The sequence below is a fragment of the Zingiber officinale genome, chromosome 1A (genome assembly GCF_018446385.1).
Source record: "Zingiber officinale cultivar Zhangliang chromosome 1A, Zo_v1.1, whole genome shotgun sequence".
In the NCBI taxonomy this organism is placed as follows: domain Eukaryota; kingdom Viridiplantae; phylum Streptophyta; class Magnoliopsida; order Zingiberales; family Zingiberaceae; genus Zingiber; species Zingiber officinale.
Genome location: NC_055987.1, coordinates 46,646,564 through 46,673,868, shown reverse-complemented (window position 1 = coordinate 46,673,868; position 27,305 = coordinate 46,646,564). Strand labels below are relative to the sequence as shown.

The 27,305-nt window shown below is 41.6% G+C and overlaps 1 protein-coding gene across 1 annotated transcript; it reads left to right on the top strand.

The window, feature by feature from the left end:
* The first annotated feature begins 21,716 nt into the window (after nt 1-21,716).
* On the top strand, nt 21,717-27,285 carry LOC122024319. Its single transcript, XM_042582928.1, has 2 exons — nt 21,717-22,034; nt 26,605-27,285. Exons 1-2 carry the CDS (start codon nt 21,904-21,906, stop codon nt 27,065-27,067), a joined length of 594 nt encoding a protein of 197 aa, XP_042438862.1. The 5' UTR covers nt 21,717-21,903; the 3' UTR covers nt 27,068-27,285.
* The last annotated feature ends 20 nt before the right edge of the window (nt 27,286-27,305 follow it).

Genomic DNA, 27,305 nt, shown 5'->3' with positions numbered 1-27,305 from the left:
TAGAGCTCACGGTGAAATTAAGATGATGAAAATCGGCACTTTTGGATCAAATTAAAATTTTAATGTTAAATGACATAATAAATTATTAATTTTTGGATCTCTATAAGGAGTGGTTATGAGGTAAAAACCTCTTGGGCCGATGCATTATAACAAATATCTCTTATGATTTATCCCATTTGAAAAAAATATGAGATCACAAAATATGGGATCATACTAGAGAAATAATGACAACTTCACATTTTTGTTCCAATATCATTTAGATTTCCTATTGTCATTCTTAAAAATATCTCTATTACAATTTAAAAACATAATTATTATAATAAACATAGTTCTGATTTATAATTATTACATTTATAAAATTGTAAATATCAGTATTTATTAAAAAAACGCGCTTTCCAAGATTTCAAAAAAAAAAAAAAAGGATCTTTTTAATTTTTCGCCAATATTCAAACTCAATTTAAATGGATGAAGCCTGGCAACTCCATCGCAACCCCATCGTTGACGTCTAATAGAAGAAAATAAACCTTTTCTACTAATGAAATGGCAACGCGTGGACTTGTTGCAGTGTTTCCGCCGGCATTTCCATTCCCAGGTCACATCGCGACGGAGCAATCTCCATTTATATCCCACGGCACGACCAAATCGAGAAGTAGAAGAAACCGAGAGTTGACGCGGAGGAGGAGGAAGCAGATGGATTCATCCTCCGGCAAGAGCAATTCAAATCCATATCTTGCCATCAACAGGCTCGGCAAGATCATCCAAAAGCACTCCTTTTCCTCCTCCTCCTCCTCCTCCTCCTTCCTGCCAACGCCACCGCCGCCGCCGCCGCCGCCGCAGCAGCAGCGCGTCTACACGATCAGCAAGCGCGACTTCCGCAGCGTGGTGCAGCAGCTCACCGCCGCCAGCACTCCCTCGCACCCGCCTTCCTCTCCTCCGCGGCTCCACAAGATTCGCCCCGCGCCGCTCCCCCTCGCTTCCCCTACCCCCCGCCTCCCTTCTCCGCCGCCACCTCCCCTCAGCTCCGCTCCCGCCGAGTCCCCCGTCTCCGCCTACATGCGTTTCCTCCTCCCTCCTCCTCCGACAACGGCAACAACCCCCGCCCGCCTCTTCCCTCCCCGCCGCCCTCGCCGTCCGCGTTCCTCGACCTGCTCTCGCCCAAATCCCCCTGCTCGCTGCTATCGCCGCCGCTCCTCCACTACGCGCCGCCGCTCTCGCCGGGCTTTTCTTGGCCGCCGTCTCACTCCGCCTTCCCGCCCATCCCCAGCCCTACCTGGAGGAACCTCAAGTAGCTCAACTGTTTGCGTAATTGCCCTAGAGAACCAAGCTCAAAGCTAGAATTTATAGTTTTATGTTCTAAACGTAATTTCTTTAGTTATATGATTAAAACAGTTTGATCACAATCCATGTTTCAGTGTGGTTTTGATGAATTTCTGTAAACCATAATATCAGAACAACTGGTTCAATCAGTTAACTCAATTCCAAAATTATATTGAACTAGATGTTCGTGATCAAGTTCAATTACACGAGTCTTGACTGGTTCAACCATTTGCCTCTGTCTAGTGAAGTATGTGATGTGGACAATGGACTGCATTCAAACTTGGACTGTTTCGTACAGCTTAATAATACGAGAGAGGAGTGGACCAGTCTGCAATATAATTAATTACAACCTCTTTTTAAGTTCATCTTTTTCCTCCAGATTATAATTTAGATTAGAATGATCAGTTGAAAGTTGTCGGCGGTGAACGAGTGACCAAGAGCCGATCTCTTGACGACCTTCAATAGTTCATCCTGATCTAAACTATCATCTAGATAGGAAGATGAATCGAGAAAAAGATCATAGTCAATTACGATTAAGAATCGTAATCGTGATCCAATTATAATTGTATTATGAACCATCCACATCGTTTATACGGGAGATGATGCTGCATAAAATATGAATGAGAATCGAGAATATGTGGGATGATGCTACATTTTGGTTGTTATGAAAAAATAATCTAAAAATGGTCTCTGAATGGATTCTAAATCCATCTATAATTCATTTTAGGATAGATAAATGAAGAAAAACTCTCATAGATTCATTCTAAGTTTTCTTTCAAGACAAAATATGGTCAACTGTTTTCTGTTAATAAATTTGGAATTTAGAAATAAAATACGATTAATATTTATTTTTGTGTTAATTTTGGAACTTTAATGTGTAATCTCTATTATTAATTACCTCTAATATAATTTTAAAGAGTCAATTAAATAACTAAATGGTTTTGGTAAACATTTACTTGTGATATCAATAAAAAAATACATTACAATACTAATGCTCATCGAGACGATAATTGGGTGGTGATTTGAATTTGATAAAAGTTCGAGATGTGATGCAATGCTTGTAAGCATTTGATATGAGATTGAATCGACTTAAAGGATTTAGTGCTATAGGAGTTTCGGAGTACAATTTAGTAGTATCTCATTTTGTTTTAAAGAAAAATAATAAATAACCAAGTTATTTGATACAATCGGTCTGATTTCATGAAAATTTTCTATCGATCGTTAGGATAAATTGAGAAGTGTTCGTAACAGATATCCTAAAATCCAGCATTCTTTTATTATGAGTACTGTTTAGAAGAAATTTTTTTATAAATATACTATAGTAAAAAATCAAACCACGATATCTTAATAACAATTATACATCTTTCTACTATACCATAGTCCCAAGGATAAATTTCATTTTAAAGACAACACTAGTTTGGAAGCTATTATGCTAACTTTAATTCATTTGGGTTGATAGTTTCATTTTTTTTTAAGAATTTTCTTTCCGTATTGATATTGAAAATAAAGAATCTAAATATTTAAGATTAAGTTTATAAAAAAATGACGAAGGATTGAGGAGTTCCCGTAAATACATCTAAAACTTCAGTCAAAATATTTTTGATAAAAAAAACTCATAATCCTTTCTCCTATAATTTTAATAATAAAAACATTGAGAAAATATGACTTCCAGTAATATCTAAAGTATAGAGGGTGATTTGGAAAAAAAATGAGACAAGAAAGGATATTCGTTGTTCATGCATTAACGAATTTGGTTCCAAAAAATAAAAAATAATATATAATGATCTTGAATTAAGAAATTAAAAAAAAATAAGATGGGCAAAATCTTATTTTAAACATTCAAAAATTTAAAGATCGGATTTGAATTTTGTTTTTGTCCTCGTTATATATTGTTTTTTTTAAACACCGTCAAGAGCTTTTAGAAGATTTTGTTTTTATTTTTTATATTTTTTTTCAACATTAAAATGTCATTAATAATACGTATTTTTTTTATTTTTAATTTATATGAATGGGCTTATCATGCCTTACTTTACCTTACTCAGGCCCGGGCCTATACCTAAGGCTTTAATAAAATTGAGACCCATTATTTTTTATATTTATATTTATTTGATTTTTTTTTTAAAAGAAAATATTTAATTTTTAATCATAATTTTTAATATTTTAAATTTGTTTTAAAGAAAGCATTTAGTTTTAATATTAATTTTTTTATATCATTTTTGTTTTTAATAATTATTATTTTTAATTATATGATTTAAGATCTAATCAATTCTTTTCTTTTCAATATCTCTCAAAAATCTTAATAGGGATCTTATAACTTTTTCTTCTCTTATTAATGCTTCGTATAATTTTCCTTCTTTTTAAGTGATTTCATATTGGTTGTACCTTTTTTTACTTTGTTAGTTAATGATATTTTTAAAGGAGGCCCTTCTTTACTGTTTCTTTTTCTTCTTGATAACAACATAAATTGAAAATTTTTTGTCACACAATACAAAGTATAATGCCAGTCTTTTTAAATATTAAATTATTATTATTTCCTTTTTTAAGTTTTCATGGAATCTTTAATTGCACTATTAACTTTGATTGTGTTATTTTTTATGTTCTTTTCTCTTCATTTTTCCAACTTTTCTTATTCTTTTATTATGGGTGTCTACGTCAATTTAGCTCCGTTGACTACTAGAATATTCAGCTCGTCGGTCAATTTGACATCTCGAAAAGTCAGAAACTTAAATTTTATATAAAAAGTTTTTTTTATAAAAATTAATATTTTATTTTTTTAAAAAAAAATATTTTTAACTCCATTGGTCCCAAACTAAATATAAAAGGATTAGAATTTTTTTAATTTTTTTAAAAATATTAAAATCTTAAATTTTTTTTATTCGCCTAGGACATCTAAGGACCTTGAGATAAACACTCTGATAAAACAATCATCGTAACAGTTTGTCAAAATGGTCTCATATTCTTTCTAAGAAAATAAATGAGGGAGAATATTTACTTTAATGCAACAGTTTGTTACATGAAAAAAACTACATATTTAAAAATTAATCCTAAAATCTATTAAAACAATTACCTATATATATCAACTATATCAATCTGGAAATTTACCTTCAACTATAGCTTTCATGGTTGCTATATCAACTGATCCGGTGGTAAAAGCCCGGGACCCCCTAATTGTTAGGACCAAAAGTAGCTAGGGGGGGGTGAATAGCTCGTCGCGTTCGCTCGTTGCTCGGCGTTGCTTGTTTCTTCAAGAATATGCAGCGGAAAATACAGAAACAAATACAACAACGCTAACACGGTTGGTTTACTTGGTATCCACCTCACAAGAGGTGACTAATCCAAGGATCCATACCAACACACACACCCTCCACTAAATAAAACTCTCTTTTATGGTAACTACCAAGGGCGGAGAAGCCCTACAAGACTCTCGGTACAAGAAGAAGGAAAGGGAAACAAAATACAAGCGCAAAGCTTACAATGAATGCAGAAAACCCTAACCCTAGCTTCTCTTCTTGCCTTTGATCCGCCTCTTGACTCGGAGAGCTTCCAAGAACCTTCAAGAACTGGCGATCACGAGCTTTGAGAGTGCTGTGGAGGAGCTGGCGAAGATCTGAGATGAAACCGTAAAGAGAATACCGCAGTCATCACACGCCTGCAGCTATAAACGACGCCAACGGTCGGATCCCAATCGATTCGAATATTCCCAATCGATCGGGGAGGCTTTGGATCGATCCACGGATCGATCCAGAGCGCCTCTGTGCTCTGGAAAAGCGCCTGGATCTATCCATGGATCGATCCAGCGCTTATCGCGCGAAGCAGCCGCGTCCCAATCGATCCACTGATCGATTGGGACCTCTAGATCGATCCAGAGACTCTCTGTTCGCTGGGACAGGTCTGGATCGATCCACTGATCGATCCAGAGCCTGGATCGATCCACTGATCGATCCAGCACTTGATTTTTGTCCAAAACCAAGTCCCAAACCTCCCAAACCAACATCCGATCAACCTTGACCTGTTGGTATGTCATGCCTAGCATCTAGTCACTCCCTTGACCTGCTAGGACTCCCTTACCAAGTGTCCGGTCAATCCCTTTGACCCACTTGGACTTTTCTCTGTGCCAAGTATCCGGTCAATCCCTTTGACCTACTTGGACTTTTCTTTCATGCCAAGTATCCAGTCAATCCTTTGACCTACTTGGACTTCCCAACACCAGATGTCCAATCATCCTTGATCCATCTGGATTTTCCCTTGCCTGGCTTCACTCACCAGGACTTTCACCTAGCTTCACTCACTAGGGTTTTCCATCTGCCTAGCTTCACTCACTAGGACTTTCACCTGGCTTCACTCACCAGGATTTCCATCTGCCTAGCTTCACTCACTAGGACTTCCTTCTGCCTGGCTTCACTCACCAGGATTTTCCATCTGCCTAGCTTCACTCACTAGGACTTCCTTCTGTCTGGCTTCACTCACCAGGACTTTTCTTCTGCCTGGCTTCACTTACCAGGACTTTCCTTCTGCCTGGCTTCACTCACCAGGACTTTCATACTGCCTAGCTTCACTCACTAGGTCTTTCATTTTGCCTAACATCCCAGTTAGGACTTCCCAGTCAAGTATCCGGTCAACCTTGACCTACTTGACTCTTCTTCAATCAATATCTTATTGTCAAACATCTAAACCCAAACCAAGAATCAGCTTGGTTACCCAGGTCAACCTTGACCTGAGGGATATTGCACCAACAATCTCCCCCTTTTTGATGTTTGACAATACCACAATAACACTTACAATCCCATATGTAAGTTAGGCTAATCCCATAGCCTCCTTCTTCATGCCACTAGGTAATGAAAGCATAAATTAAGCTCTTCATTCTCCCCCTAAGAGGGCAAATGAAAGTCTAACTTACTCCCTTTCATGAGTCCTTTCATTCTCCCCCTATGACCTTCCCATAGGTAATGAAGGCCTAAGCTTAACCATACATTCTCCCCCTATTGGCACACATCAACCCATCGTTGGACACACATCAACCTATGCTCCAATTCTGGGCACACTTCAACAAATCCATTTGTTGAAGACTCTCCCCCTGAAGAGTTACTCATCATTGTTCACAACATCACTCGTTGTGATCAACACGATAATGAAAGTCCCATACCCTTCATTTATCCTTAACTTCTCCCTCAATGTAGACAAATACTCAACCTTGAGCATTATCTAACCACTTGAGTTCCCACTTGAAATAATGAGGAGATCCACTCCCCATTTTAAGTTCAAAAGCTCATACATGAGCATTTTCTTTAAAGAAGGTTAACCACCTTCCAAGGTTCATGAAAAGTAATTTTTCATGTCTTTAAAGAGTCCCTCCCCCTAAAGACATGGTGGTGACTTCTGTCATTGCACCAACAATGACTTGGAATCCCTAAACCTTTAGGAAACCCAAATTTAGAAGTTTTGAGGTTCAAATACTCAAAATTTGAAACAAACCTCAACCTAAACTTCAATGAAGCCTTCCTTAACCAATCCATCCTTGTTTTCTCATGAAAACACCCTTTGTATGTATACAAATGTATTTTAGGGGTTTGGAATGGTTACCTAGACTCAAAGAGGTTCAAAGATGCTGAAATCAAGCCTTCCCAGCCAAAATCAGCAACTTGGATCGATTGGAGTTGGGTTCCAATCGATTGAACCTTTCTGAATCGATCCACGGATCGATCCAGCGAGCTTCTGCTCGCGGGACTTGCTTTGAATCGATACACGGATCGATTCGGGCACTCCAATCGATCCATGGATCGATCGGAGCTTTGATAGTTGCTGAAATTCCATTTCAGTCAACTTCAGAAACCCCTAGAAAATTCTACAAAAATCCAAAAATCATGAAATTTCGTGTAGACATTATTTAGGGCATACTTAATCATGGAAAAATAACTTTCTATGAAAATACATCATATTTTCAAAGATTGACACAAACTTGAAAACTTGCAAAAACTTTAGTGTTTTTCTTCAAGTTTGTGTCTAACTATTCAATGGTGATTACTATCAAAAGATAGCCTTCACCAAGGTTTTCCAAAAACATTTTAAAAACATTTTCAAAACCAATATCCCATCACATTCCTTGGGCTTAATGCACATGACTTGTACATTAGCTTTCCCAATGATGGGAAAACACATAACTATGTGTTTTGATGAACCTAAAACTCAAAAGAATGCACTAAATCAATATCTTGAGTTTTGTTCATCTTCCTAACATCTCACTTGTATCTATTGTGGACAAAACACATACAAGTCATCTTAGAGGTCTTTGTGAGATGTAAAATTTGGTTTTGCCCTATTCTAGGGATCATGCATATCTATCTAGGCATTTTAGAGATATTAGACATCCACCCAGGATGTCACTTGTCAATAAGTGTCGTTAAATGCCATTCGTCCTTAATTACAAGGAATTAAACTTAATGCATGATTATGTTATGGCATACATCAAAAGAAAATAATTTTCAAAAGAAAATATCCTATTACTACATGATGTATGAATGTCATGACATGATATTTTTGGATTTTCCATAATAAAACATGAATGCAAAAACTAGACATGATGTCATGGCATATGATGGGCAAACAATCATGGCAAGATTTAGCATAAATAAAATATACCTAGATTAACTATCTAAGTATCCTTAAAGTCTTAGCTAAACTTACACCTTAAACCTAGATTGCCCTAAAGTGCTACAAGAGAATGCCAAAGCCTAAATTGGCATTTCTAATTTCCTTGATTTAATGTATGCCAATTGAAAATAAACATGTCCTCAAATGTTGGCATATTCCATTTTTCTACAAGAGTAGCACTTTTAAATTAAGGCCCGGATTGCCTTAAATTGCCTAAGAACATACCAAAATCCCAACTTGATAGTTCTTATGATTTTTCTAATTTGTGCCTTTTTAAGATAAAATCAATTTTTTTTTCACCAATAGACACATTTTACTCTTTTAAGGAGTAAACAAAGATCCACTTCATTTTCAAAGGTTAACAAAAACCTTGAAAATGCTCCTTGAGTGTCAATTTCCTCAAAGTCAGGTTAACTACCCTTCTAATCGGAGTTGACACTCTCTAACCCATCTATGGGGTAGAGAAGATGCTCCTAGGAACCCAAAACCTATTGGTGCTCCTTGGATGCTCTAGGTATTCACTAGGGATAACTTCCCTAGATACCTTCCTAGTGACCTTGTTGGGCTTCTTAGAAGCCTTGGTCACAGTTTCTAGGTCAACTCTAGGGATAACTTCCCTTGTAACCTTCTTTGTGACTTTCTTAGACTTCTTAGAAGTCTTAGTCACATTTATTGCAAAAATACTCTTAGGGATGACTTCCCTAGTATTCTTGGCTTGACCACTAGACCTAGGGTTTGTTCCATAACTATATGGAACTCTATGGTAAGAGGGCACATCCTTCTTAGCCTTTGGTTTGTATCCCAAACCTTATTGGCCATTGGATGGCTTTTGTACCCCTAAACCTAGGTTATGCTCATTTTGCCCTAATAGGATATTTTCCATCCTTTTTAGGGTCTTTTCCATTTTATCAAGCCTTGATCTCAAGACTTGATTTTCTAACACTAAGTCCTTAGTTTTAGATTTTTCATTTGATTCATGAGCATATTTGTTCTTGGGCTTGTATCTAAAATCTTTAGAGTTATTGCCCAGACTTTTACCTACATTCCTAGCCTTAGGTGTAGTGGTTTTAGCATGAAAAGCTATATGTTTTTCTTTAACGCTATCATGCTTTCTATTTTCATGGTAAATAGCATTAAAATGATATAAGTTAGAACTATCATGCTTTTTACCATAATGTAAAGGGGTAGGCTCAATAAATGTTACCTTCTTCTTTACCTTGGAGGCTCCCCTTGACTAGTGCCTCCTTGAGCCTTGACCACCTTCTTCCCCATTGACTTCGGTAATGCCCCTTTTGATTGCAAGAGAAGCATATAATATGCTCCTTGCTCTTCTTTGTGTTGGGGATGATCTCCTTGGGCTTCGCCTTGCCCTTTTGTGTCACTTGGCCCTTCTTCTTGGCCAATTTAGGGCACTTGCTCTTGTAGTGCCCATGTTCCCTACACTCAAAGCATATAATATGATTTTTATTTTTAATTGAAATATTTATACCTTTGCTTGTAGGGGTGGCATCTTTCCCTTTGGATCCGGAGGTAGAAGCTTCCTCTTGATCCGATCTTGATTCTCCTCCATTTGATTTTTCTTGACTCGTGGAGGTAGAAGCTTCTTCAATCTCTTCATCTCTTGACCCGGATGTAGAAGCTTCTCCTTCTTCTTGATCTGGTGTCACCAAGGATTGCTCCCCCTCAATCCTAGAGGTGGAGGCTTCATCATCTTGAATATGAAACAAGGAGTATGCTCCCTCCTTGTTCCCTTCGTTGCATTCCCTTGAAGATGAAGCTTCTTCTTGAACTTCTTCTTCGGAGGTTGAGCATCTCTCAACCTCGGAGTCCTCCTCTTGGTCTTGATCCAATGAGTCGCCCTCTTTGAATTCTCCTTGATCTGGTACAGTGGAGGGGATCTCATGAATTCTTGCCAATTTGCTCCAAAGCTCCTTGGCATCTTCAAATTCTCCAATTTGTTCCAAGATGTTGCTTGACAATAAATTTACCAAAAGCTTGGTCACTTTGTCATTGGCCTCACATCTTTGGATTTGGTCTTTGCTCCACTTGCTCCTTTTGAGTACTTTGCCCTTGGAATTTGTGGGAGCTTCAAAACCTTCCATGAGAGCAAACCATTGCTCTATCTCCATCATAAGAAAATTTTCGATTCTTGATTTCCAAGAATCGAAGCTTGTAGATGAATATGGTGGAGCCACCCTTGTGTCAAATCCAAGTCCATCTTGGAATTGCATCTTGAAGTTGAGCTTGATAAAATCTTGAACTTGAAGAATTTGCTCCAACTTCTTCACCCTCTAGCTTTTCTTGTTATGCTCGACCCTTCCGACGATGATTCCGGTGAAGAGCGGCCTTGCTCTGATACCACTTGTTAGGACCAAAAGTAGCTAGAGGGGGGTGAATAGCTCGTCGCGTTCGCTCGTTGCTCGGCGTTGCTCGGCGTTGCTTGTTTCTTCAAGAATATGCAGCGGAAAATACAGAAACAAATACAACAACGCTAACACGGTTGGTTTACTTGGTATCCACCTCACAAGAGGTGACTAATCCAAGGATCCACACCAACACACACACCCTCCACTAAATAAAACTCTCCTTTATGGTAACTACCAAGGGCGGAGAAGCCCTACAAGACTCTCGGTACAAGAAGAAGGAAAGGGAAACAAAATACAAGCGCAAAGCTTACAATGAATGCAGAAAACCCTAACCATAGCTTCTCTTCTTGCCTTTGATCCGCCTCTTGACTCGGAGAGCTTCCAAGAACCTTCAAGAACTGGCGATCACGAGCTTTGAGAGTGCTGTGGAGGAGCTGGCGAAGATCTGAGATGAAACCGTAAAGAGAATACCGCAGCCATCACACGCCTGCAGCTATAAACGACGCCAACGGTCGGATCCCGATCGATTCGAATATTCCCAATCGATCGGGGAGGCTTTGGATCGATCCACGGATCGATCCAGAGGACCTCTGTGCTCTGGAAAAGTGCCTGGATCGATCCACGGATCGATCCAGCGCTTATCGCGCGAAGCAGCCGCGTCCCAATCGATCCACTGATCGATTGGGACCTCTGGATCGATCCACGGATCGATCCAGAGACTCTCTGTTCGCTGGGACAGGTCTGGATCGATCCACTGATCGATCCAGAGCCTGGATCGATCCACTGATCGATCCAGCACTTGATTTTTGTCCAAAACCAAGTCCCAAACCTCCCAAACCAACATCCGGTCAACCTTGACCTGTTGGTATGTCATGCCTAGCATCTAGTCACTCCCTTGACCTGCTAGGACTCCCTTACCAAGTGTCCGGTCAATCCCTTTGACCCACTTGGACTTTTCTCTGTGCCAAGTATCCGGTCAATCCCTTTGACCTACTTGGACTTTTCTTTCATGCCAAGTATCCAGTCAATCCTTTGACCTACTTGGACTTCCCAACACCAGATGTCCAATCATCCTTGATCCATCTGGATTTTCCCTTGCCTGGCTTCACTCACCAGGACTTTCACCTAGCTTCACTCACTAGGGTTTTCCATCTGCCTAGCTTCACTCACTAGGACTTTCACCTGGCTTCACTCACCAGGATTTCCATCTGCCTAGCTTCACTCACTAGGACTTCCTTCTGCCTGGCTTCACTCACCAGGATTTTCCATCTGCCTAGCTTCACTCACTAGGACTTCCTTCTGCCTGGCTTCACTCACCAGGACTTTTCTTCTGCCTGGCTTCACTTACCAGGACTTTCCTTCTGCCTGGCTTCACTCACCAGGACTTTCATACTGCCTAGCTTCACTCACTAGGTCTTTCATTTTGCCTAACATCCCAGTTAGGACTTCCCAGTCAAGTATCCGGTCAACCTTGACCTACTTGACTCTTCTTCAATCAATATCTTATTGTCAAACATCTAAACCCAAACCAAGACTCAGCTTGGTTACCCAGGTCAACCTTGACTTGAGGGATATTGCACCAACACTAATGAGGGGTCAATGCCACGTGGAGGTCAAAGGGCCAGGTGGTCCGTCGAAGAAGGGTGAACCGACCGGATTCATGAGAAAAGGGCAGGCCGATCGGTCTGACAGTAAACATCTAATGGTAAAAGGAGCCCTGACAGGGATCGGGGTTCCGACGCTCAATGAAACAATGTCTAAGAGCCGAGCGGAAGGCACTCGCCCGGAAGTCTCCCCAGCATTTCAACGCAAGCGACATGCGAGACGTAAGGGGCGTGCCGCCCGGCCGGCGCAGGGGATGAAGGCCGTCCGGATGACGGCCTCCGTCCAGCCGGCCGGACGTACGTCCCGGTCGGCGGTGGGTAAAGGAGAACAGGAACATCTTCTGACAGCCGTCAAATCATATGGCTAAGCCATACTCCTAGTCTGACAACGGGGTGTCCTGTTGTCCCATCGAAGGCGCGATGAGACTGTTGCAGTATGGCGTCAGGTAAGCTTTCTGACAAACACATACCGAGGTATGGGCTGCGGACACGTACGCGCCTCGGTGGGCATGTAGAGGCTCTTTCACCGCTCTATATAAAGAGTCGCAGACTTCGCCGGAGGTACGCGTTCTACAAGCTTTGGAGCCACTTTCTTTACCACTTGCTTGCCTGACTTGAGCGTCGGAGGGTCGCCGCCGGGAACCCCTTCCCGGCCCGACTTCTGTGCAGGTTCGCCGGAGCTTCGTGAGACTAGCCGGAGATCTACATCGGCGACCCGGAGAGCGCCACGTGCCCAGCGTCCGTTGAGTCAGCGTTCGGACAGGATCAATTTGGCGTCGTCTGTGGGAACGCTCCTGCATCCGATCGGCAGCAATGGATGAGGCTGGACGACAACACATGGTGACGCTCTCGAACGAGGAACTCGACGCTCTGATCGAGATAAGGGTCGCCACGCTTGTGGAGCAAAAACAGAAAGCAACAGCCGAGCGGCCTGAGCAGCAAGCCACATCAGCATCAGGTGTCCGAGCGGGAGCACCTCAGGCCACGGTTCCATTCCATCGGGCCCTATTCCGGACGCCTCCTGAAGCTGCAGCAGTGAATCGCGATCGGGGATCTTCGTCAGATGAAATACCAATGCGGGACAACAAAAAAGGCAAGGCCCCCCCAGCAAACACTTCTCCCGAGCGGAAGCACCGACTGCCACAGTTCAATTTCCCTCAAAAGCAGATACTTCATCTCCCGAATTCAACTTATAGCAAGCTCCTCCTTCTGGAACCTCAAGAGCGGGAGTTTGATGTCAGGCGATGAATCGACCACATACAAGGAAGTTGGGTGGACGAGCTGCCGAGCGGGTGAAGATGGATTGGCACTTGGATCCACCATGAAGCGCAAATTATCTCCAGCCTGTCCGGGGCAGGGTGAAAGGTGCACCAATAGAATATGTGCTGTATATTTTCCGTTTGGTTGTATATTTGAAATGTAGAAGGCAAAATGTTATAATGTGCGCAATTGGCATTATCGGCCGAGCGGCCTATCTTCATGGTGTATAAGATCCGAGCCAAGCGCTCGAGGAAGAAGGCCCCGAGCCATTCGGTCGGAGGTATAATATCCGAGCCAATCGCTTGATGAAGAAGGACTCGAGCCGTTCGGCCGGAGGTATAGTATGCGAGCCAAACACTTGAAGAGGAAGACCCCGCGCCGTTCGGCCAAGAGTACAGTATCTGAGTCCAGCGCTCGATAAAAGAAGACCCCGAGCCGTTCGGCCGGAGGTATAGTATTCGAGCCAAACGCTTGAAGAGGAAGACCCCGCGCCGTTCGCCCGGGAGTATGTTATCCGAGCCAATCGCTCTACGAAGAAGACCCCGAGCCGTTCGGCCTGGAATACGTTATCCGAGCTAGATGAAAGGTGCACTAATGTAACTTATTTTTGCATATATTTTGGTCGTCCGTATCCTTGTAATGCAGGAAGCAAAATTAATTCAAAGGATAGCCGAGGGTTCCGCCGATCGGCAATGTCGAAGTTAGCCGTAAAGACCGTCGAGCTCCGACGTTAAATATCGAGAGACGAGCCGGCGTCTATAAACGTCCGAGCGGAAGACCGTCGAGCTCCGACGTTAAATATCGAAAGACGAGCCGGCGTCTATAAACGTCCGAGCGGAAGACCGTCGAGCTCCGACGTTAAATATCGAGAGACGAGCCGGCGTCTATAAACGTCCGAGCGGAAGACCGTCGAGCTCCGACGTTAAATATCGAGAGACGAGCCGACGTCTATAAACGTCCGGGCGGAAGACCGTCGAGCTCCGACGTTAAATATCGAGAGACGAGCCGGCGTCTATAAACGTCCGAGCGGAAGACCGTCGAGCTCCGACGTTAAATATCGAGAGACGAGCCGGCGTCTATAAACGTCCGAGCGGAAGACCGTCGAGCTCCGACGTTAAATATCGAGAGACGAGCCGGCGTCTATAAACGTCCGAGCGGAAGACCGTCGAGCTCCGACGTTAAATATCGAGAGACGAGCCGGCGTCTATAAACGTCCGAGCGGCTCGCATTGCGAAAATCTATCGAAAACTCCTTTGAGGTAAGGCGCGAAGCAAAAGATGATTAATCGGAATTAAAAATGCGAACAAGTGAACGCGCACGCCGAGCGGCTACTCAGTCGCATGATGAATGACGTTATTAAAGACAATCGACTTTAGTCTGACAGAGCGTGGTGCCGAGCGGAGGAGTTTTAAAGAACACTTTAGTTATGACGAGAGGAAAATTTCTTGCCAAAACAAAAGCTGAAGGAAAGGAAAAGATTATCTATTAAGCACAAGGCTAACCAGAAGAGTTACAGCAAAAATAAGTTTGGCCGAACGGCGGGGATACAAAAAAGTTCATAAGAAACACCCCTCATGCGTCGAAATCAAAAAGAGCATCAGGGATGGCGCCCATCACGGTCGCGAGGTCCTCGGGAGGGATGGTCAGCTCGGCGGGCAGGTGGCCTTTGGCCTTTAAGTGATCCACAGCTGCTTTGATCGCCTCTTCAAAGGTGAGGGAGATCTTGTCAGGAAATTTCTCCCCAAAGGCATCCGAGCGAACGAATGCCTTCCTCACCTCGTCGGAGCGGGCCGACTCCCCCTCTTGATACTCTTTGAGCTCGGCGTGGGCAGCGTCGCTGGCAGCTTGGAGATCCTTCAATTCTCCATCAAATCTTTAAAGATCGGCCGAGCGACTCTCCTTCTCGGTGGCCAGAAGAGCATCCAGATCCTTGATGCGCTGCTCCAGCCCTCTGATTGTTAGAGTGTATACTAAAAGCCTAGCTTTTGGTATAAACATTTATCTAGAAATAAGAATCACATTGGTCAAATGTCTACATTTGTGATAAATGTAGTTGTTCAATTAATTTATATTGTAGATAACATGGTGTGTGGTGTCACACACAGAGGATCATGTTATCAGTACCTTATAAATTATAAACAGTAGCTCACGACCAAAATGGAAAGGAACAAACCATTAGAATCTCGTAGTGTAATTAGGTATCAGTTTATCTTGACTGTATAATTACACTAGTACACTTAGAGTGTATTGAGTAGGACCATTTGAGGTCGTTTCTTTTATACTGATTTTATAAAGAAACAAAGACCTCGGTTATTATGGAAGTGTGTGCTCTTAATCCTAATATAATAACAAGCACATATATTTGATATTTATTTCTTTAATTTATCAATGGGTGAGATTTAGTTCGATGAATCAATAAGCCCGATAAGTTGGGAAATGGTATCACTTATAGTGTGTGTTGTTGATTATAGAAGGAAACTGTGTCCTAGAGATACTAGGTTGATAATGTCCTCAAGAGGAGCTCATAAGGATTGTCATGTTAAACCCTGCAGGTGGACCTAGTCCGACATGATGATAAGGTTGAGTGGTACTACTCTTGGACTAAGATATTAATTAAGTGAGTTGTCAGTAACTTACTTAATTAGTGGACATTTGTTATCTTAAACACAGGGAGACTAACACACTCATAATAAGAAGGAGCCCAAAATGTAATTTGGGATTGGTGCGGTAGTTCAATAATAGTTCTCTAGTGGAATGAATTATTATTGATAAAATTAAGTTGTGTGTTCGGGGCGAACACGGGATGCTTAATTTTATCGGGAGACCAAAACCAATTCCTCCTCTCGGTCCCTATCGTAGCCTCTAGTATATAGAGATTTATACCCACCGCATACCCACCTTCTTACCCATCCAATGGGGCCGGCCAAGCTAGCTTGGAACCCAAGCTAGGGCCGGCCAAGACCAAGTGGATGAGCCATGAAGGTGGCCGGCCAAAGCTTGGGTCCCAAGCTTAGGTGGCCGGCCACTAGAATATTAAAAAGGATTTTTATTAAAATTATTTCTTATGTGGATATCATGTTTTTAAAAGAGAGTTAAAAAAATTAAGCCTTTCCTTTTATCACTTTCTACAAAAGATTAAGAGAAGAGATTAATCTCTTTACCTATTTGTAGTTTAAAAGGATGGTTTTAATTTTGGTAAAACTTTCATTATTTGTAAATCATCTACATGATTAAAGAGAGTTTAAAATTTGAAATCTTTCCTTATTTGTTGATTAAAGGAGGATTTTAAATTTTAAGAAAACTTTCCTTTTTAAACATGTTCATGATTTAAAAGAGAGTTTAAAAATTAAATATTCTCTTTTATAAGTTTCTACAAAAGATTAAGAAAAGATTTGATATCTTTCCTTATTTGTAGATTGAAAGAGATTTTAATTTTAGAGATAACTTTTTTTATCCACATGTTTAAAAGAAAGATTTTAATTTATTAAATTTCCTTTTTATAAACCAATCATGAAGGGATAAAATTATTGGAGAAATTTTTATAAATTTTCGGAAACAAATTAGGAAGTTTTAATTCTTGTTTAATTAAAACTCTCCTTGATTTGAGGAAATAAGTGGCCGACCATGTTTTAGTGAGAAGAAAAATTATTTTAATTAAAATAAAATTTTCCTTTTCATGGCAAAAGAATTAAGGAAAGTTTTATTAAAATTTCCTTATTTGCCAAGACCAAGGATTATAAAAGAGGAGGTAGAGGAGCCTTCAAGGGTGAACAACCTCTATTATTTTCTCCCTCTTTTCTTCCTTGGTGTGGCCGGCCTCCTTCCTTTCTCTTCTCTCCATCTTGTGGCCGGACCTCTCTTCCTCCTTGAAGATCAAGTGGTGGCCGGATTTTAGCTTGGAGAAGAAGGAGAGAAAGCTTACATCCCTTGGAGCTTGATTGATGGAAAAAGATCTTCATCTCTTGGAAGCATAGTGCTTGGCCGAAACTTGAAGAAAGGAGAAGAAGGTGCTTTGGTGGTTTCTCATCTCAGAAGATCGTTGCCCACACAACGTCCGAGGTTAGAAGAGGAATACGGTAGAAGATCAAGAGGTTTTCTATAAGGTATAACTAGTAATTTTTCTTTCTGCATCATACTAGTTATTTATGGAAATAATACCAAATACAAGAGGCTTACGATTCTAGTATTTGAATATGTTTTCGAGTTGTGTTCTTTTATTTTTCTTTTCCTTGTGATTTGATTGTTCCTTTTGGTTGACCTAAAGTTATTTTAGGAAATTAAATATTAGCTTTCCATAAAAGGTTTTGTCTAGTCGGTGGTGGTTGTTCCCATATCCAAGAAGGCCATGTGCCTCGCCACGTCAGTACTGGGAACCAATTATGGAAATTAATATTTAATGGAATTAATAACTTAGGTGATTTGGATCAAACGTGTTAAATTCCGCAGGAGATCCAAGTCTAAACCTTAAAGAACAAATAGATTAAGTTTTGGATCAAACGTGTTAAGTTCCGCAGGCGATCCAAAATTTAATTTAAAAGAACACATGGTAGCTAGGAAAGGGTTCAGACCTTTGTACAAAATTTTTGTACAGTGGAACCTCTAGGTTTTCCGAGTAGCAACCAACACTGATCTCCACCTTCATTCGGTCCATGTCATCGATGGCCTGTCGCTTCCGAGTGGTCGCCGTCTTGATCTCCTTATCTGGTTGTTTGACCATCGTTTCAAGCCGAACGACCTTGCTCGCCAGATCGGAAGCCCGTTTCCGTTCGACTTCCAGTAATTTCTTGGCCTTCTCCAGAGCGGCCGTCAACTGCTGGCTGTCTCCCGCGGCCTTGAGTTTTTTCAATTCATCCTCCAACTCGGCCAATCGATTGCTAACGGCAATCTGCTCCACCCAGTTCTACGAGCAAAAGTGAACAGGTTAAAAACTTAATTCAAATACACGAACAAAGGAAAAGAGCATACCCCGGTGGCCTGTTGAAGGTTGCTGTCGCCGAGCTGCCCGGGAGTCATCGCTTTTATCCGGCGCCGAGCGTCCTCCCAAGCTTTTGCAAGAGGGCATGTCAAGGTGATCTGCTGCTCGGGGACCACTGGCCGATCAGCAGCAGCCATATATTCCTCTGAGGGGAGGCGCAGGACGGTTTTAATTAAATTTGAGCCGCTCGACTCGCCTTGAGAAGCATCGGCCTTACCGGATGGCCCACCGGTGGACGAGGAAGGAAGCTCGCCCAAACGCCGGATACGGCGCAGAGTTCTTGAAGGGCTGGACGGCGGCACCTCAGAGCTTGCCCTCGGAGAGCCATGTGGGGTCGGGGTACTCTCTAGGGAAACCGTCTCGGACAACACCGGAGCATCCGCGCCCCGCTCGGGCTGTGGCTCATCAAGTGGAGTTGGGGCAGATGCAGATTCCGGTCGTCGGCGCTTCCGAGTGCGTAGCGGAACATCATCGGCCAAACGGCCCTCCACTTCCACCTCGGCTTGGGAAGAAGGTTCTGTGCCGCCCGCTGCCTCGTCGTGAGAGGTAGTAGCTGCCAAGGCTTCAGGGGCATCTTGAGTCCCCTCGCCTGATTCGCCGGTCGGATCGGCTGGATCAAGGCCCCGCTCGGCGACTTCCTTGTTCGTCACCGCCTCAATCTGAGCGGCTTTCAATTTGAGCTTCTCGGTCGCCTTAGCACGCCACATGACTTCAGCTGCAGAAACAAAGATTAAATCAATTAGAACAAAAGAAAAAGGAGGGATGAGAATCGCTTACTCATGCTGCAGGGCAGATCGGCGGGGGTAGAAGACAAGCCGAATGTGTGCATTACTCCCGGAAGGAGCAGCTTGTCAATATGATAGCGCTGACCAACCAGCCGTTCGGCTGCATGAAGGTAGGCCGCGTCGCCTCTAAATTTGCCGAGCTCCGGTTGCGCTGGCATCGCCGTCTGCCACTTGGTGCGAAAAGTTGGCCGCTCGGGAAAACGTATATAGAAAAAATGCTCCTTCCAATGTTTGTTGGAGCTCGGCATGTTATCGAAGAGGATGAAACCTGTCCTAGACTGGAAAACAAAGGTGCCCCACTCGGCTTGCTTGGGATAAAAAAAGTAGTGGAAAATCTTAGGGTCGAGGGGGATGCCGTTCAGTTTGAATAAAATTATCACCCCGCTCAGCAGCCTTACGGAGTTCGGAACTAGTTGGCCGAGCGGGATGCGGAAGTAGTTGCAAACTTGCAAGAAAAATTTATGGGGTGGGAAGCGTAGCCCGGCCAAAAATTGGTCTCGGAAAAAAAGAACTGTGTCGGGCGGCGGTTCATGAGGCCGATCGGCCGGTGTGGCTAATACTATTTGGTGGTCGGAAGGAATGTCGTAAGTCCGAGCGAGACGCAACGCGTTCTCCTCGTCAAAACGGCTCTCCATGGTCGTGTACCATAGACCCGGAGCACCGCCGATCGATTGCGAGGTGCTAGTCATGGTCGAAAGACAAGAATACGGGACCAAAAGGGAAGGTTCAAGCAAGGAATGGAAGAAAACCGACTGAAGGAAACGATTAACAGAAAGAAGAAAACGTTGGGAACGAGAAAGAGAGTCTTACAAGCAAGAAAGATGATCGATGGGGGCCTGGGGGTTGCCGAAGAGTTGAGGGGCGAGGTCGCCGGAGAAAAAAAACGAGCAGAGGAGCGCCGGAGGAGGATGAAGCAACAATGCGGCGGAAACGGAGTCGCGGGCTTTATATCGCCGCCCGGGACAAACCTCCACCGTCTGATCCAGGTCGTCGATAACGAGGTCATCATCCAGCAGTTCATTTCAAACGGCGGCTGTCCCATCGAAAGTGACGCCACCGCCATACGCTGACAAACGCACGATCGCCACGTGTCAGCAGGATATTGGCCGCATTTAATGAGCTCCCCTTACCGTGCGCAGCGCACGTGATGGGTAGTAGGGGAGAGCATCGGACATGGATTCCAAGAGAACACAAGGCACGGACAAGATACAGCCGAACGGATGAGCATCCCTATGCCGGGCCGAGCGACCTAATGCAGTGATCATTGCTCAGTCAGATCGGCAGTCCAGTCAGTCGGACTTCGCCTCCTTCGACTAGACTTGAGGGGAAGGCAAGTGATCCGGTGGTAAAAGCCCGGGACCCCCTAATGAGGGGTCAACGCCACGTGGAGGTCAAAGGGCCAGGTGGTCCGTCGAAGAAGGGTGAGCCGACCGGACTCATGAGAAAAGGGCAGGCCGATCGGTCTGACAGTAAACATCTGATGGTAAAAGGCGCCCTGACAGGGATCGGGGTTCCGACGCTCAATGAAACAATGTCTAAGAGCCGAGCGGAAGGCACTCGCCCGAAAGTCTCCCCAGCATTTCAACGCAAGCGACAGGCGAGACGTAAGGGGCGTGCCGCCCGGCCGGCGCAGGGGATGAAGGCCGTCCGGATGACGGCCTCCGTCCAGCCGGCCGGATGTACGTCCCGGCCAGCGGTGGGTAAAGGAGAACAGGAACATCTTCTGACAGCCGTCAAGTCATATGGCTAAGCCATACTCCTAGTCTGACAACGGGGTGTCCTGTTGTCCCATCGAAGGCGCGATGAGACTGTTGCAGTATGGCGTCAGGTAAGCTTTCTGACAAACACATACCGAGGTATGGGCTGCGGACACGTACGCGCTTCGGTGGGCGTGTAGAGGCTCTTTCACCGCTCTATATAAAGAGCCGCAGACTTCGCTGGAGGTACGCGTTCTACAAGCTTTGGAGCCACTTTCTTTACCACTTGCTTGCCTGACTTGAGCGTCGGAGGGTCGCCGCCGGGAATCCCTTCCCGGCCCGACTTCTGTGCAGGTTCGCCGGAGCTTCGTGAGACTAGCCGGAGATCTACATCGGCGACCCGGAGAGCGCCACGTGCCCAGCATCCGTTGAGTCAGCGTTCGGACAGGATCATCAACTTAGAATAAAAGTATTTTTATATAAAAAAAATTACGATGATTGTCTTTTTATTTTTAAAAATAAAAATCACTTTCTATTTTTTTTCTCTTACGAAAATGAATCACCCGGACACGAGTCTCATTTCATAACATATTTCCAGAATATGTATAAATAATAGATATGAGTGTTTAAAAAAATTAAAATTAAATAAAGGTAAAATCATGATAATTTTAGGACATTTAAAAAAATTCGGATCAAATTAGAATTTGCTATTTGAAAATGACTTCTGTAGAGGTGGGACGAGCTCTTGTAATGAGGATTCGAAATTCAGATTATTTTATGTGTCCGTCGTATTTGAATTATTTAGTAGATTTGAGGAGTTGAATATCTATTTTTTTAAAAAAAAATTATATATATAATTGATTTTAATTTATGAAAAATAAAAAACAATTTATTTTATCATTTTTGAAATGTAAATTTAGATATATTTCTAAATGGAATACATTTTTATTTTCTTACTTTTTTAAAACAAATTGACGAAAACTAGAGGGGTTAAATTAAGATATTTTAAAATATGGTGGATCGATCTATATATTTTCTTGGATTTCCTTTGACCCGCTAGTGTTCCAGTTGCCTGCCCCCCAAACCTCGGGCGTGTTTTCTCTGGGATCGCTCTCTCGCCGCTGCTTTCTTTCCCTCCAAGAAATCCACTGGGTCTGAGATCTCGTCTGGCAGATAGATACGCCTGTCTTCTCCCTTCTCTCTTTGTCTTCTGCGTCAGATCGCGACTGAAAGAGAGATTGCAGAGCGGAAATGGTGCTGTGGGAGATCACGCTGGCGACGGCCTACTTCCTGGGGTTGAGTCGAACTTACCGTGTTGCCCTCAAGGCACAGCGACGCCTCATTAGCCCTCGGCACCCAAACCTTCGTCAATTCGTCCACAGGTGCGTTGGTTTGTCTGGTTGTTTACTTGTCTATTTTCTGTTAATTTCACGTTTACTGCTTCCTCGTATCGTTCTGACGTTTGAGTTTTTGTTCCTGTTCGTCGTATTCGATAATTCTGTGTTATGCTAGCGGTTAATTTGGGGAACCTTTTAAATTTTAGCCCTCTGGTGTTTAATTGTCAATCTTCTCTCTTTGATGCGATTGTTGATTTCATGTTTACTGGTTCTGTATATTATCCTGAATTTTTAATTTAATCATGTTGATCGCGTTGAGAAATGCTATCTTTTGCTAGTGGTTATTTGGAGGAAACTTTTTAGGTTTTACACTGCTTCACTTGATATTGTTTTCTTGATCCTCATTCTTCCATTTCTGGAATCGCTAGATTGTTCTAGAATGCAGTTGCAAGATGATGATGATTTCCCTGAAGAGGAGTTTCCTCTGTGAATTGTCATTAAATAAATATATGGTTCTAGAATTTACATAGATATTTTACTAAAAAAAATATAGTTTGGGGTGATAACACGTGATAGGAACTGATTTCCCCTGAGGTGGTTTTTACAGGAACGAGATGTTTCTTCCGTGAATTATACTTCAATAATGAAATCACACTGGAATTACATAGATTTTTTATTATTGATGGAATTTGTGGTGATAATACTCAATAGGAACTAATTTCCCTTGCGATGTACTTTAAGAAAGAGGTGTTTCCTCTGTGATGACTTGGTGGTGTAATCATCTGGTCAAAGACTCTGTTAGAAGGTTATTGTGGGTAAATTACCAACATAAAAGGGCTATAGATCATAGATTTATTTATTGTTGGGATAGCCTAAGGAAATTGGATCAAGCTAAGGGAAAGACTCTGTTGGTACGACCTTCCACTAGTTAGTCTTCAAGATGCCTTCGGCTGGTGTCAAACTGTCACCGTGTCCATTGTAAGCTATGGAGACTGCGTCTGTGTGGATAGGATGTCCCTTTAGTTAGTTGCAGAGTGCTTTCCTTCCATAGAGGATATTCCTAGGTCGATAGGGAATGTGGAGGTATAAGGTCTCACCTATTGTTGGCAAATTTGGGCAATGCTAGTTTGATCAGAATTGGTAGTTGCTGATCTGATTTTGGCAAATTTCTCGAACATGCTTCAGGGTCATAGAAATGTTGAAAAAATCACCTAAATTCATTCAGATGTCAATAAATCTTAACACAGTTAGTAATTGAATAAAAATTGGAAAGAATCAACAATCTGCAACAAGATTTGTTGGTTATATTGATCTATTTCTTCTTGACCCACTATGACTAGAGAACAACTTGGTTAGTTTATGAGAAGTGAGGCTCTCTCTCTAGTGTCAACATCTACTTCTTGAGCATTTCCGGATTTGTCAAGGAGATTGTGGCAACGTGATCTGCCAAGGAGGGAAGAGCTTTGAATGCCCAGTCTACAAAAGCCTTTGAGAGTGTTGAGGGTTGATTTGGAGGAAGAAGGGAATTCATGGAGCTTGATTCCAAGATGTCCACTGTGATAAATTTCTCGACTTCAATGATGTATATCACAACTCAGAAGATTGAATTTTGCACTTCACCCATATTATTCTAATCAGTGACGTGCAGATCTACAGTCATATTTCTCCCAAAAGTAATTTCATATCTCTTCCCAAGTAAATCTATTGAGCATACACAACACATGCTTCACAATCAACGCACTTATCGTTGAAGTGAATTTAACTGAAAAAATGCTTTGAGTTAATTATTTTTTATAAGAATATTGAATAGCTATAGGTAAACGATTTGTGTAAGATAAGATAATTATAATGTCCTATTAGGATACTCACCTCTCTAATTAATTGCCCACTTAATTTTCTTTCTTCTTGCCCTCGGTTTTCACCCCATGATAAGTTAGCATACATTTGCTCAAAACCATGATAAGTTAGCATACATTTGCTCTAAACCTTCTTCCCTAACATTGGTGAATTTATTCTTGGGCTTCATACCAACTTCCTACTACTCTATGAGAGTTGGTCATGATTGAATTTGTTACCTTAACCACAATGAGGGGATGTCGTAGGTAGGGGCTAGTGCTTATGTTTGATCACCTTCTTCCAGAAGAGCTAATGCTTATGATTCTTGAGTATTTTGGTTTGACATTGCTTCATGCCCGAAAAGAAGTGAGCTAGGTTTGAGCTAACCTTGGATAAGGAAATCTGTTTGCATTTCATAATGGTGAAGTAAGACTAAGCTCATGAGTTCATTAAAATAAGCTAATCAATAGGATGACTTCTTAGCATCCCATGTTGCCACACAAGAGGAGAGACATGGGACGTAAAAGGAAAGAGTGGGATGGGTTTCATCACTTTTGGCTTTTGGCCTAGTAAGCCTCCCACTTGGAGTTCCCGTCATGATAAGCATTATGGATAGCAAGTAAAGTAGTTCACTTTGCCACTAAACTTCCATCACTTAAATTTTCATTTTTCAACCACATTTCAAATGAATGGATTCCAAAGCTCCTTTGTTAGTCAACCTTCATAAATACTAGTATGTCATGGAAAATGTATTCTTTGCAAAACTTGCATACCTCTGAATAAAAACCTATAGAGAATTCAAGATCCAACGCCAAAAGGCAACTCTTTTTCTCTATTTATTAGCTGGCATGATGCTCACATTATATATTTACAAAAAATTCTATACCATTTATAGATACTTATTTCTTAATCAATATGTTGAAAGCATATTTGAGAAGACTTCACATAACATATACTATATGCAGGTTATCTATGATTGATATTAAAATGATTAAAAAATATTTATATTAATATTGGAAATATTTATCACATGCAAAACAAGGATTATAAGTTAAAAACTTACAAGCTTTATGCTATAAGGTAGCTTAGAAGTTTAAGTTTGAATTAATTTAAATAAACCAAATAAAGTGTTTAGCTGCATATGTTAATTTACGCCTACAAGTTCAAATAAAAAATCTGGGTTACATGAGTTGCCATTTACCTAATTTGAGATGTTCCCCTTCTTTACCATCCCTTAGGTAAAACAGGGAGCACTAGGAAATTAACACATGTTCTTTCCACATCCATGAGGATCCATGGAAGAGTGGTGCCTTTGTTATGTTATATATGGAGTCCCTGGTCTTTTTTCAAAAGAAGCAAATGAGACTTTTGCTAATAAAAGGGACATCATTCCCTGCAAAACACACCATATATGCCATAATATAGGCGACTTGTAAATTTGTGTAGGCCAAGGACTGATCAACTAAGAAGATTTGGGCAATGAGTTTTAATTTTTTCTAGATTTAATTGTCTTATACAATGATACAATGCAAAAATCTTTTTTTAAGAATTATAAAACTCTTTATGATTAGATTTAGAGAGTAATGACCAAATATCTATGCAAAAACTAAGGTATCAACCAATACTACTAAGTGTTAGGCTATGTTTCCTACAAATGAAGGAAATAGCTAGGAAAAAATGATAAGGGAAAAAAAAATACTCATAGAAAAAGAATTGTGAAATAGTTTTTGTCCAACACTTTTCTTTGAAAGAAGAAAAGAAGGGAATTTTTTAAAAAAATTATTATTAACAATAGATTTGCAAGGAAAAAATAATTTTGAATTTTTAAGTTTGGATTTGTGCTCCTTTATGTGACAAAGAGCTTTTGGTCTAAATCTGATAAAAACAAAATAGAGAAAAACTAGAGAAAATTTTCCTATTTGTTCTTTCCCTTATTTCCATCGAAGGAAATGGAGGAAAAAAGTGCTATTTGAAAATTCTTTCTATCACTTTAGCTCCTTCCTAGTTTTCTTTTCAAGTATGATCCATCCATTTTCAGATGGAGAGAAATCAGCAAATTTCTTGTATCCATAGGAAAACAAGTATGATTGGATCAATTTCACTCAGTGTCGTAGCCTTAGTGGCAATTACAAATCAAGTAATCTCTCATCAAAACTTTGCAGCACAAGAAACCATCTAATAAAACCCAATAAGATCTCGACAGCAAGAGGTAAATCACTGATTATCTGATATGGTATTTAAAAAGGCTCATCAGCATTTCTCTAAATCTGATATGGTATTGTGCAATTCCCACCTCCTGTCAAGTGCATGAGAGGCAATGTTGGCCATGGTATGACCAATCAGGGGCAGCTCCTTGTTACTTTTCAGAACAAGAGAAGCAAGAGGCCATTTACTAATTCTTTTAAGGAACTGATTATTACTCCCAAGTTCCAACAGCAGTTAGTTGGCTGCCCGGTATGCATATTCCTGTTCACTATTGCAGGCTCAAGCTTCCACTACTTTTCTATTGAACTCCTGAAGCTTGTCTTATTGAGATGTTCTGTTTCGTATTATTCGTAATTTTACTTTCTTCTGCTTATAAGATGTCTCTATTCCATTAACAGTGGCTATTTTTGAGTATCAATTGATATTTCAGGTTTAGACAGTTCAGATTATGATGTTTTATACTTTTGTGATGTTAGTGATATACAGCAATCGCTGATAGAATATTGTTTAGTCTTATTTACCATGCGCATCTCTAAACTTGATGTGTGTTCTACTTGGTAAATGTCTTGTTCAGGAGGGTTCGCACTGTGTTTGATGTGGCTGTCAAAGTTCACCAGAACATACAAAAGCAGGACCTCGCAGCAGGGAAGAATTTAGGGAATTGGATTCTACGTTATCTGGACAAAGCTAAACCATCTTCCCAAATTATTGCTCGTGCTGGGAAGCCTCAAACCACCAGCTCGTCCATCCCCCGCCATGCCATGATCCCTACTTATCGTCTTCGAACCCAGAGGAGCATCACGCGCATCACCGATCAGGTCAGGAGAGGTCAATTGTTCTTTACTCCTTGGGGCTTCCGGATGAGAGCGTTCCCGACTATAGCCATGATGATGCATCCAATGAACCCAGTAGGCTGGCATGGCCAATACAGGCATGTTTCTTCCGTGCCATCCAACCTTGGAGCATTCGAACATGGAGAAATAGGAAGGTTCGAAGGTGTATTCCGCAAGGACATTGCACAGTGGATGATGCAGTAGCAACTTTCTAATGGTTTTAACTATCAGCTGTGAAAATAATGATCTTGTAATGGAATGTTTCTAGCTCAATATCTTTCAGAATTTTCTGTGGGTTTGCGTGATAGGGAAGAAGGAAAATTAAGAAGACTATATAAATCAGTATTCTCTCTGTGCCTGTGTACTTGTTGGGAAAACAGATTATATACGGTAAGAATGTCTTAAAAATTTATGCTTGAAAAGTAAGTAGAGATTGGATGAA

Bases quoted from the DNA above. Each gene is read 5' to 3' on its own strand.
- LOC122024319 (XM_042582928.1), top strand. From the start codon at position 21,904: ATGGTGCTGTGGGAGATCACGCTGGCGACGGCCTACTTCCTGGGGTTG. The intron at 22,035-26,604 runs GTGCGTTGGTTT...TGTCTTGTTCAG, and splicing joins CTTCGTCAATTCGTCCACAG to GAGGGTTCGCACTGTGTTTG.